Below are 13,825 nucleotides of genomic sequence, written 5' to 3' on the forward strand. Positions count from 1 at the left end.
AGGTAGAGTCAGGCTGGAGATATAGAGGCAAAATTCAAGAGTTATGCTTTAAATAATAAGCATGTGGGTCAAAAAGAAAACAAAATAATTAGATGGTGGGATATTCTGAGAAAATCATAGATCTCTGAAGACATTTCATCCAAATTTCAGTAGTCATTTAATCTCTTATCTGAGAACAGCAAATGACAGGAAAGCCATCACCTCTAAAAATATCCTATTATATGCCTGTACACCTGTAATTACTAAAATGTGTTTCCTTAAACTGAAACAAAACATACTTCTCAGAAACTTGACTTTCAATGCTTCTACTTTCTCCCAATTGAGTCCAAAGAAAACAAATTTAACGTGACTTCCATATGGTACACTTCATATACATCAAGACAGTATTCAAAAACCCTCTGTGCCAAACCCATCCCTCCACCTTTTTGAAATATTTCTAGTTCTTCCTCATTTGCCACATATGGCTTATTCTCCAGTCCCTATTCACTACCCCCTTACCATGCTTGGTTGATTTTCTCTGGGTCCATTGCATATTGTCAAGAAACTGTATTCTAGATATGGTCTGACAACTACCAAATACAATGGAAATCTAAAGATCCAAGAAACAAGAAAACTAGTAGATAAATAAAGATATGGTTTTTGGTTTCCCCTCAGCCTTTTTGTTATTATTAATTACATTTCTCTTGATAATATAAAAATCTTTCTGAAAAGTAAATATTTAGTTTAGTTTAAGAAGCATTTAACAAAGAAGAGAAGGACCAAAGGTAACAAGTTACAATCAATACCACTAAGTGTACCTATATTTAACATAACTTTAAAAAACCTCCTCCCTGCTTATATCTTCCCAGAAACTTACCAATGAGTGGATACGGAGCTTCTTCTCTTCCAGAATTTACCCACAGTTGGTAGTCTTTTGCAAAACCCTATGGAATGAAACAGAGACACCTCTCAAGAGTTAAAAACCGTTTTCTTTTTGGGTTTATGCTAGAGATTTTCAATTTTAGGATTGCTAGATAGGGCCTTTTACTATCTGTTTTGGGCTATGGCGTGCCATAACTGGTAGTAGTCTGAGATAGTAGGATTGAGCATCACCCTGGAGTTTCAGATATGGTCCAAAGTATTCAGAGGTCCTCTCCCTTTTCTTTCTTTTTATCAATAGCATTTTATTTTCTTTGTAAAACCTTATGTTCCAATTTTTTCTCTCCTTTCTCCCCTCCCCAAGATAGCAAGCAAACTCATATAGCTTAAACATGTACAATTCTTTCCATATTTATTTCCATATTTATCATGCTATACTAGAAAAATCAGATCAAAACTCCCCATTTCTTTAAAAGTCTGGAGAAATATCAAACAACAAAGGCATCCTAAGAGAATCAATCTCATACTTGTGATACAATTCCCAGACTGTGATATCCCCCTCACTATTTCATAAGAGTTTAGTGAACTCTCTTTCAGTTCTATTTTTTCCCCTTAAATTTTTTTTTTATTATCTTTTTCTTTTATATAACAGTTACTTCCCTTTACCCTCCTCCTCTGCCCCCATTGAACCGTTCCTGGTAATAAAGCAACAAAAAAGACATTTAAGCAAAGCCAATGAACCTAATGACTGCATTTGCTAGCATGTACCACATTCTTTTGTTTTGTTTTGTTTTTGTTCATTTATTTATTTATTTATTTATTTATTTTCCCTCTTCCTAACTTTCTGATTATGAAGTAGGGTATCAACAGCCTCTTAGGTATGCAGGTACTACTTCCTATACTAGGCTATTCCTAGTCACCCCAAATGTTAGTCTTCTCCTTCCCGAAATTATTTTGTCTATATATTGGGTATATCTGTGTGTGTGTGTAATTGTTGTTTTCTCCCAGTAGAATATAAACTTCCTGAGGGCAAACTGATCTTGACTTTCTCTAGCATTTCACCTGGTACAGAATTTGGCACATGTTTACTGAATTGGAAAATAGCTCCCATATCACAAATTTTCAACAAAATGCTTCCCTCATAACAGAGCTTTGAAGTGGGTATAAGAGTAAGATTTTAAGTCTCATTGCCCCAAACTCACACTCTCTTCACTAAGTTATCAAGTTTTATTCTTTCCACCTTTATAACATCTCTGCAAAGCCCCCTTGTCTCCTCTGATCCTGCTCTGATCCTGAGCAATTCCCTCACTTTGCAGATGAGGGAACTGAGTCTTAGGAAGCTTAAATGCTTGTCCAGGGTCACAAAGGTACTAAACACTAGAGCAAGATTTGAACTTGGGTCCTCTCACTTTAGAGTCACTTTAAAGTTCTTCTCACCTCAGAATCTCTAGTATCCTTCAAAGTTGGTTCAATTCCACCTCCTACATAAGTGATATCAAGTTTTTCTTGATTGGACACAGATACTTCTCTTCTTGTGTTTTTGTGAATTTCTTCTATCTGACATTCCTTATCTTAAGATGTTTTTACTGTACTTCTACATTACAATTTGCTCAACTATTCCCCAACTGCTATATATCCATTTTGTTTCTGATTTTTTTTGTCAGTACACGAAGTGCTGCTGTATGTATTTTGTTTTAAGTGTGTGTGTGTGTTCATCTGTCCCTAAAGTCTCAGTATAATTTTAAGCTGCTTAGACCTTTGGGATATTTAATATATGATGACTTTTCTTTCTGTCATTGACTCTGTGGGACTGAATGCCCATTAATAGTACTGCTAGATCAAAAGGTCTAACTTAATGATCTTTCCTGCCTAATTCCAAATTGTTCTCTAGACCACATGGAACAATTTATATTACTACCAACAGTATATTCATGTTCTTATCTTCCCTTCCAACGTGTACAGCTTCCAATTTTTATTATGTTTTTCAATTTGTTGGTGTGAGGTAGAGTCTCACAGTGCTATTTATTTGGTTCTCTTAGATCATTACTTATTTGGAACACTTTTTCACATTCCTCCTTATTTCCAAGAGAATGATCTCTTGGCCTTTGTTAGGTCCTTAATGTTCTCAGAAAATCTTTGATGTGGGCTTTGTATGACCCTGCAATAAATATCTATCATACAACTGGGAAAACCACAAGCACCATTCATTTAGCATCATGATGGACAGGGTGACAGCTTTATAAAGTGCACTAACCCTGCTGCTTTTGGCAGCTGGGCAACTTGCTTTGAGATGACAGGATAGAAAGGATTTGTTTAGGATTTCAGCTTAGCGATGTCCTGAAGAGAGAAGAAAAAACCAACACCTGGAATCTGGAAGACAGCAATTCCACACAAAGAAAACAAAGTCATCTGCTAGCACAGCCATTTTTGTTAATAGAAAATAATAGATGCTGAAAATTCCATTTTGGATAGAGATCACCTTCTCTGGTCTATCTTTTGCAGGATCACGTTAAAATATTCTATCACAGAATATTCTTTCATATGGAACTGCTAGAAACAGATCAGTCTTTGGCAAGATGGTTTATATTTGTTCTTTTTTTTTTTTTGCACTTCTCATGGGAAATCATAACCTTATTCTTATACATTTCATCATCATAATTCACATAGAACTTTAAGGTTGGCAAAGTACCTTACATGTATTATCCTGATTCTCACAATGATCCAGTGAAGTGTGTTATTATCATGTCCATTTTATAGATGAGGAACCTAAGTAACTTGTCTAGGGCCATATAGCTTTTTAGGTATCTAACATATGATTTGAACTCAGGATATCTTGAATCCGAATGCAGAATTTTATTCCCTAGGCATCTTTCAGAATGTTAATTTGTTTTACATAAAAGAATAACATCTGCCTTCTTATCAACATTTCAAAAACATGCTTCATGCATTCCAGTAGTAAAATTTGAGTTTTAATTTATTGCAAATAGAAAGATAAGTCCCTAATAAAGTCCTGTCATTTTATTTAGCATCAGAAAAAAGCAGAATTATAATTCTTAGAAATTGTATTGTGAGCAAACAGCCCTCATTCTTAATTAAATTAAGTATTTTGAGATTCTTTTCATATGAAGAAATTAATCGCTTTGGCCAAAGAAAAAGAACAAATAGGAAAATTCATCAGATTTTTGAAAGTTATCATAATAAATCAATTTTTTCCTACAAACCAATCACCAGTCACAACCAGCCTCTTCCAAGATTTAAAGCCTTATTCTTCATCTCATAACAATTGGAGATCTTTGCTTATACAAATAAATGCATGAGAAAAGAGATATGAAACAAGATTAGGAGAGACTTATTTCATCCAATAAGTGTGTTATGCAGAATTTCTAAATAAGTAAAATTTCTGTCCAGTCAATTATATTTTAACTGCATTAGGACAGCTCATTCCTTCAAGCAATCTATGATGAATCAATCACTGAAAGCAAGTCCTAGAAGGGACCCCAGAATAGTCTCCCCTTCTGCCCTCTTCTGTTACAGATGAGGAAAATGCATGGACTAACACTCTATGTCACCCAATTTGTAGCATTTCAAAGAATAACCTAGAACCTTTTAATGCATGGTTCTGTGTTTATTTTCTTACAATGTGACCTTTTCATTAATGATTTTCTAAATCTACTCCAACTTTGGTGAATGAGTCTCAACTCCTCCCCTCACTCACCAAGCAAACTGCTGTCAATCTGGTCCCTAAACTATTAGTTTTAACTAAACTCTCAGAAAAAATGAGAATGGTTACAAAAGTGTGACTTGTATAAAAAAGCAATATGAGATAAAGGAATGAACACCTGAATTGGGAGCCAGAAGATTGGGGTCCAAATTTTGGCTGTAACCACTTATTAGCCAAAGATTATGAGTACATTATTTAGCCTTTCTAAGCTTCTCATATGATAAAATGAGACTGAAATATTTGCACCACCTATCTCACAGGGTATTGTGAGGTTCAAATGGTAACATATGGAAAACACTTTCTAAGAGCAAAGCATTTCAGAAATGTTAGTTATTATTAGAGTCACTTCAATGTCTCAGCAAATAGCTCATAATGGCAAAACGGAAGTACTTCTTTAAGTCTCAATGCAGTAGTCAAAGGATCTTACATTTATAGCTGGAAAGGACCAGAGGTCATCTTGTCAAACCCCATTTTCTAGATCAGGAAATAGGCCCAGAGAGCCAAAGTGTTTGGCCAATCTAATATGTGGCAGTGTGGGATCTGAACCCTACACCAGTGACTCCAAATTCCACTGCATTATGTTTTATCTCATTCCCTTTCTATAAAATAAAATACCTACTTTTGTGCTGCTTATATATTAAAGAGACAAGAGGAAGAAAGGAGGGTTAAAATCTGCTCTAACAAAGCTTTTTGTGACATCTAACTCCCCGTTTCTTTAGCACTTAATATCTTGCTATCTCTACCAGAAATATTTCTAAAATGTTTCTTTCCAAAACAAAAATTGTTGAGGAGCTAGAAATAGGAAAGGACATAGGGTGGATATGGTTGTGACACAGATGTTGTCTTCTATTTAAATCAAAGCTTAAAGCAGTGTTTTATACTTAATAAGTTGTCTTGTCTATACTAGATGTTTAATAATTTCTCTGCATGTACTAGGTGCTTAATAAGCTTTCTTGAATATACTAGGTGCTTAAGTATTTGTTGAATTTAAAAGAACTCTATCTAATATTTAGGAGCTAGGCACTAGACATGTTTTCTAGGAAAATGCCACAATAATCAAAACATTTGGAGGTTTTCAAAATTCTTCCCCCAAACGTCTCCATTTCTTTTTAATGTAATAACATTACAATCATACACTTTATCAACTTTGGAGACAACTTTCCCTTTCCCTTTATTTGGCAGTCATTTGTCATATGTTATTGATTCTCCCTCTACAACAACTTTCAAAACTATCAATTATGTGTTACTTTGGGGATTTTCTTGGCAAAGATATGAAAATGGCTTGCTATTTCCTTCTCCAACTCATTTTACAGATGAGGAAACTGAGGCACACAAGCTTAAGTAAATTGTCTAGGATCATACTGCTAGTAAATGTGTGAGGCTAGATTTGTACTCAGGAAGATGAGTCTTAACTACAAGCTGGGCACTCTATCCTCTCTGCCACCTTACTGTCCTAGGCTCCTACTAACCTTTCCAGTTACATTTCTTATTATTTATCTTCATGTATTCTCTAATCCAGGGAATTGATCTGCAGGCTATTTACTACAAATCACAATTCCATTACCATCTCCTGAGCTTCCTTTAAAGCACAGACTCAGGGATGACTTCCTTTCACAAGGATTTTCCTAATATTCTTAGTCATTAATATTTTCCTCTTTGAAATTACTTTGTGTTTACTTCCTCATGTACAAGTTACTTCATCCTAGTAGAATGCAAGCTCCATGAGGTCAGGGAATTTTTTCCTTCTATCCATAGAGCCTAGCACATAGCAAGTGCAGAGTAAAGGCTTGCTTAAGTTGAATCATTTGCATTTTCATTTGCATTTTACCTATAACTGAAGTGAAGTGTGCTTGTGAGATTCCCAAGGGAATCTATATAAAAGGAAAAAGACACAAAAGGTTTAAAATGGAGCACTCCATTTTAAGATGCTTCCAATGTCTGAGTGAAAGGAATGAAGAATCAGCAACATAGAAAGACAAACAACAGCCAGATAGATAAGACCTGAACACAGTGTTGATGAAACGAAGAACAAAAATTCAAGGAGGAATGATTATGGTTCATTTAGCAGAAAGCTCAAGAGAAAAGATTGAGCCAAGAGGTCACCATCCTGGACATGAAAAATAAATCATGAACAACATACGCACATGCACATGCACATACATACACACTTCAATGAATCTGTGACTTTATTAAAATAGGTATGACCCTTCCTTGTGCAGCTCAAGACCCATCAGTGCTTTTTTATCTTGTATGATCCTTTTCTGTATATCTCCTTTTAAATTCTTTATAAAGAATCTATCCAAAATGCTTTTCTCTGGTTCTTTTAATATTTCCAATAAGTTTTGGATATGAGTACGACACTCAGGCTATTCTTCTATTTATCTACGTTCTTGCTTTAGTGGTTTATCTCATGGATTTAATGGTGCCTTTTATATCATTTCCTTCATGTCAGCCATCATTAATAATCAACTACAGTTTACATGCACTTTTCATGTACTTTGTTCACATGCTATAGTGATTCTAATGAGATATAGTCACTCCATGATTTATAGACAGACTGAAAGAATAGAGATTTAAAAATAGGGCCTTTTGAGACAGCTATATATTATAGTACATAGAGCTCCAGCCCTAAAGTTAAGAGGACTTCAAATGTGCCCTCAGATATTTAACACTCTCTAGCTGTGTGACTTTGGGCAAGCCATTTAACCCCAAATGCCTCATCCCCCCCACAACTGTCAACCCCTACATTAAAGGAAGGATCTCTGAAAACACTTCTAGTTTTCTAATGTGATATGGTCTAATTTTCTCTACCTTTCAGTTCTAGGTTCAGCTCATTATCCATCTTTGTGGCATCTTTTCAAGATCTTTCTTTTTCTTTATTTTCTTTCTTTTTCTCTCTCGATATCTATACCTATATATTCATCTCTATCTTTTTCTATATTTATCTACATGCATATTTATATGTACATCTATATATGTAGAACTATATGTATATTTATCTCTATCTTTATAGATATAGACACGTATATATGACCTTATAGGCAATCTATTCCATGGCTTTGTTTGCTGTTCTTCAGTCCTTTTCAGTCATGTTTGACTTTTTGTGACCCCATTTGGATCTTTCTTGGCAATGATATTGGAATAGTTTGCCATTTCTTTCTCAAGGTCATTTTATGGTTGAGGAAACTGAGACAAGCAGGGTTGAATGACTTGCTTAAGGTCACATAGTAAGTGTCTGGGGCCAGATTTGAACAAAGGAGGGCGAGTCTTCATGTTCCAAGCCTCTCTACCCACTGTGCCATCTAGCTGCCCCTCATTTTTACAAATAAGGACATTGAGGTCCAAAGGTTATGTTACTTGTTAACAGTCACACAGATGGTAAGTAATAAAAGTAAAACTTGAACCCAAGACTTCTGGCTCACAAAGTCTACTGTTCTTTACGTATTTGTTTAAAAAAACAAAAATAAAATCAAGGTAGCTTTTATATACTAGAACTCAAATCCACCTGAACTTTTACTTTTTGTGTATACATTATCTGGGGTCTCATAGCTAATCAGTGCTGAGTGCTTTCCTAGAGAATATTTGAAGTTGATCAATATCTCTGCAAAATAACAGGGAACCTAATATGTGACCTAAAATACAAAGAATCCATTTCCCCACGCCTCTAATGTTTCAGTGATCTCAAGTTAATAGAATACAGATCAAATGCCTCCCCCATATCCTTATCAAGGATCTCTACATTTAAATGCCTCACTACAAGAAGCCTTTTATTATGCTCAATGACTTTAAACAATTCAGAAGATGATCAAGATATCTAAGAAGGGATGTTACAGAGAATAACAATTTATGGATATTCCTAAGGGGAAAGGAAGAAGTTTGTTTTCCTTGTAGATTTTGCAGAAATATTTCTTAGCATTAAACTTGAAGTGGTAGTAATCAGAGTAGTCATCTGTTGTCACCTTGTGAATAGCTGGGCTAAATAACCATAGGAGGTTATTGGAGGAGCTCCTGCTCCTGAGATTGTTCTGTTTTTTCTTTGGTTCAATATCTGTGTCCATCACTAAAAACCAGTGCAGTCTCTGACCACTTAATGTCGGAGTCGGGGCTCACAACAACTCTTGTGATCAGAGAGCTGCTAAGTGATGGTGGTTCAGGAGGCATAGCACTGGGACTAGGCTGGCTCCACGAAAGGCTTAAGTCTATCAACCATTGGAATAGCAAATGTTTTACAGTATTTCTCAGAGTTCAGGCAGAAGTAAATATGGCAAGGCTGGGCTGTCTCTACAGCACTGACAAGTTTGGCTGTGCTCAGCAGTGTGTCCAAATGTCAATTTTGGAAGAGAATGGCTTCTGAGATAGCAGTCAAATACATGGACTCTTTTCTAAAACTCCTTTTATAGAACTTCCTTACATTTTTTCTTGTTATGCCTTTTTTTTTTTCCTTTGCTGGATCAGTTTATCCATGCTACAGAGGCAGCTGGTTGAGATAGTGGATAGTGATGAGATTGAAGAAAGAAAGATCTATATTCAAATCCAACCTTGGATACTGACTAGCTGTGGAACCCTGGCTAAGTAACTTAACCTATATCTGCCCTGCTTTCCTTAATTGTGAAATGGATATAATTCTATGGATGGTTGTTGTGAAAATCAAATCAATATGTATAAAGCCAATTGCCTGACACATATTAGATGCTACATAAATGCTTATTCCATTCCCCTTCCTCAACTGCCAAATGGTCACTCTATTTCCTAATTATAAAGAATTTTGTTTTTTGTTTTTGTTTTTTTTTTTTTTTTTTTGATACAAAGCTGGTGGGTAATAGCCTGCCTTGGGGAAGGACTGAGCCTTCCAGAAAAACATCTGGAATTATGAAAGTCAGGAGAAAGCTCTTCGTTTTCGTGGAACTGGAAAAAGCACAATCCACTAAGGAAGAGGTCTCTGGGAGGAAAAAAAGAAATCTGGAGGGAAGTGCTGTCTTGATTGAGCTCCCACTGAAGAATCAGATGGCAGTAGGCCAGAAAGAGATGTGTGGGGTGCATTGTAAGAGGAAGAGCAGCCTGCCCACAGTGCCTGAGATGATACATTTTTCATACTTCCCTGGACATAAAGTCACAAAACACCTGACCTAACAAATCCAAGACATACTTTAAAATGTCAGGATGCAAAGATTAATTTATTAGACATAGGTTGTTCCAACATGAGGCAAAAAATAAATTCTACTGGTATGAGCATGTAGACAATAAAATGTTTATTGGCTAGAGTAAAGGATGTAGAAATCTGAATTCTATTTGAAACTGACCTCTTAATTTACTATTTCATTTAAATTTCTCAATCTGGAAAACAGGGATGAAATCAAGATTCATGGGACCTAAGACTATACTAGAACAACATTGAGTCTCTCAAATTAGACAATGTTATATTACAAAATTGGAAATACACAGAACAGAGAAGGCATTTTTATTAGCAAGGTCTAATTTTAATTCAGTTGCATTAGACTACAATTTATATTTAAGTATTCATCAGAATCCCCTCATGTGATTTTAGACAAGTCAATTAACTGCTTAATTTCTTCATCTCTAAATGGGTAAGATGACATCTGATCTCTGATAATTTTAAATTTATGATCTTTTTGTAAAATTAATATTGGTGATTAAAGCAACATTCAAGTTATAGAGCAATTATGATATTTTAGTTTTTACTCTTTTCTGGTTTAAAAGCATGTAATAAACTGCTTAGTAATGAGGTAAATTTCTCTGAGAAGATTTAGAGATCCTATGGAGACAGGCATAAAAATGACACTTAAGCACAAGAAAGCTTAAGTAACTTACATTTATCCCTAGCATTGGCAGGGCCATGGTGATGACTTTATTCACTGTATCGGAATTCGTGATTGTTATTGTTTTGGACTGCAGAAGAGAGAGAAATAACAAAAAAGATCATGAGGATGAAGAATTTTAAAGAAGATAAACCAATTACAGTCAACACTGGATCACCCACATTTTTAAGGGCAAAACTTGTTTTCAAAGGCACTGACATCATATATATCATTTTATATATATTGACATATCAGAGAATATGACAAAATTCTTTGACAGCATTTTTCATCCAGTCTTACTCCCTTATGTGACGGCCTGTAGCCTAACAGTGGGTAAAATAGGTAGTTTGGTCATCTAGGGTATAAGTGTCAAAACCCATCAAATAATCAACAACATTAAAATGTGACTGGAAAATATTTAAGAAAATTTTAAAAACTATAATAAAACACAGGCAAAATTCATATATATTTTTCTAAGTCAATATACAGCCAGCAAGGATGCTTACATGTGGTTTAATGGTCCCCATTTCTATTTGAACTTGACACTACTCACAGAGATGAACATCTCCCTCAAAACAGAGAGGGTATGAATCATCAATAGAGTAGTTTGAGAAAGAAATTGTGGCTGCTTCCTTAAAGTGATCACATAAAGAAGAAACTTAGGCAGCAAGGAAGAGCTCAGGGAGTTGTGATAAGGAGAGCAAAAGTTAGATCTCTTCTCATTTTCCTGTCGAGTGAGCTCGTTTTCATGGCACAGATGTGTTGTTTTCTTTCAGGTAATAGGAATTCCTGGAAAGAGCCTAGCCACATTCAAATTTAAGTATGAATGCACACATTTCAAATCCAGCACAAAATCTTTAAAAAAAACAGGCAAACAAACAAACAAACAAAAAAGAAACCCAGGGTCAGCTAGCTGGTGCAGTGGATAGAATACCAGCCCTGAAGTCAGAAGGACTTGAGTTCAGATTCTGCCTCAGACACTTAACACTTCCAGCTGTGTGACCCTGGGCAAGTCACTTAACCCCAATTGCCTCAGCAAACAAACAAACAAAAAACCAAAAACAAACAATAACCCTACTCTTTCCAAATAATCACATCATCCATTGGTAGGTATAATAATTGAGAACTGGCAATAAAAGACTTGTTTTGTTTCTAGAGCAATACAAGCTTGTTCACATTCAAAACTGAGAGGAGAATACAGAAAACCCAATACTAACAGACTTGGTTTAGAAAGCAAAGGACATATCAGCTTAGGATGACCTGAGGAAAGGGAATTATTTCTTTATTTCATTTCAGCATAATACTGCCAAAAAATATGGGAAAAAATTATACACAAAAAGGGTTATACAAGATGTAACATATGGATAAAGTTCTCTGGATTCCAGAAGGCATTATTAAAGTAGAATGGTATTTATTGTGAGAAGCAGCATGAGACAGGATGGAAATGCCATTCTTCAAGTTAAGGAAAGTGGTGTTTTTAACATCTGGTGTTAGGTGTGACACTAGGTAAGTAATTTCTGAGTGCCCCAAGCCAGCCATCAATCTATACCAGTGAAGGAAACTTACTGAATTCTCTACACTGATGAAATCACAAGCCTAAAGCCTTCCATCCCAGATGATGGTACTATTTCTGTTGTGTCATTTCAGCCATCTATGACGCTTCATGACTCTATTTGGGGTTTCCTTGACAAAGATTCTGAAGTGGTCTATTTCCTCCTCCAGCTCATTTTACAGATGAGAAACTGAGGCAAACAGAGTTAAGCAACTTGCTCAGGGACACACAGTAAGTGCCTAAGGCCATATTTGAACTCAGGAAGATGAGTCTGTCTGACTCCAGGTCCAGAATTTTAACCATGTACCACTTAACTGCTCTTGGTACCAAGAAAGAAATAGCATTGATCCTAAAAGTAAGAAAGATTTGAGTTGAAATCTGGAGTTGAAACCTGGCCTCAGGCACTTATTAGATGGACGCTTCAGTTTCATCTGGAAAATGGGGATAATAAGATAATTTAATTCCCAGAGATGTTATAAGGATGAAAAAATATTTGTTTTGTAAATCTTGAAGTGTTATATAAATATTATTATAATTATGATGTGGATTTGCTACAATATACTACTTGACCAAATCAGTTTCTAGCAGTCTGTCTCTTATTCTCCATCTAAGACAAAGTTTAATTAATAAAAGGTATATAAATGAGAGCATTGAGATTAACTGGAATAGGTTTTAGAGCATAAATAAATTGTTAGGGGAAAAAAAGACCAATTGGAAACATACTCACTGGTCTATGATTCTGCATTTTACCATCCGATATATATACCACCAGATATATAGTATATAAGGTGCTGATTGTGGAGTAAGAAAAACCTGCATTCAAATCCTGCTTCAGATACTTATTAGGTCTGTGATAATGAAATATCAGATCTTTAAAGTCCCTTTCATAATCTATGATTTTTGAAGATTACTGGCGTTTTTTGTGTTATAGATATCTTATTTATTCTAAATGGTTGAAATAACATTTTTGTGAATAAAAGTATTATAAAAAATGCTTTAATCATAGAACTGTCCTAAGATTTGGAGCTATAAGGGATTAATATTTAAAAAATCACCAAGACTTTAACTTTCTTTTTTTTAGTAGTGTGCGATTTTATTTTATTTTTATTGAAGTTTTTAATTTTCAAAACACATGCAAAGATAATTTTTCACCACTGACCCTTGCAAAACCTAATTTCCCCTCCTCCCCCCACCCATTCCCCTAGATGACAAACAATCCAATATATGTCAAACATGGTAAAATATATATATATATAAATCCAATATAGACATACAGATTTATACAATTATCTTGCCACACAAGAAAAATCGGACCAAAAAGGAAAAAACGAGAAAGAAAAATTCAAACAACAACAAAAATAGTGAATGTTATGTTGTGATCCACATTTAATTCCCACAGTCCTCTCTCTGGGTACAGATGGCTCCCATCATCACAAGATCATTGGAACTGGCCTGAATCGTCTCTTTATTGAGAAGAGCCACATCCATCAGAATTGATCGTCACATAATCTTGCTGTTATCAAGAATAATGATCTCCTGGTTCTGCCCATTTCACTCAGCATCAATTCATGTAAGTCACTCCAGGCCTCTCTGAAATCATCCTGCTGATCATTTCTTACATTATATTATTCAACAATAATATTCCATGACATTCATATGCCATAACTTGTTCAGCCATTCTCCAAATGATGAGTATTCATTCAGTTTCCAGTTTCTAGCCACTACAAAAAAGACTGCCACAAACACTTTTGCACATGTGGGTCCCTTTCCTTTCTTTAATATTTCTTTGGGATATAATCCCAGTAGAAACACTGCTGGGTCAAAGGGTATGCACAGTTTGATACCTTTTTGAGCATAGTTCCAAACTACTCTCCAGAA

At 35.2% G+C, this 13,825-nt stretch overlaps 1 protein-coding gene across 2 annotated transcripts in view; it reads right to left on the reverse strand.

Annotated features, from left to right (window-relative positions):
• The window catches only part of ARHGAP20 (Rho GTPase activating protein 20), a 157,437-nt gene that overhangs the window by 43,668 nt on the left and 99,944 nt on the right, over window positions 1-13,825 (reverse strand). For both annotated transcript variants that reach the window (XM_031961130.1, XM_031961131.1), the window contains 2 exons: window positions 10,409-10,486; window positions 857-923 (listed from right to left, as the gene is read on the reverse strand). In XM_031961130.1, coding sequence (XP_031816990.1) covers window positions 857-923; window positions 10,409-10,486 — 145 coding nt within the window. The remainder of the gene's footprint in view (window positions 1-856; window positions 924-10,408; window positions 10,487-13,825) is intronic.

Source organism: Sarcophilus harrisii, chromosome 3, assembly GCF_902635505.1.
Source record: "Sarcophilus harrisii chromosome 3, mSarHar1.11, whole genome shotgun sequence".
In the NCBI taxonomy this organism is placed as follows: domain Eukaryota; kingdom Metazoa; phylum Chordata; class Mammalia; order Dasyuromorphia; family Dasyuridae; genus Sarcophilus; species Sarcophilus harrisii.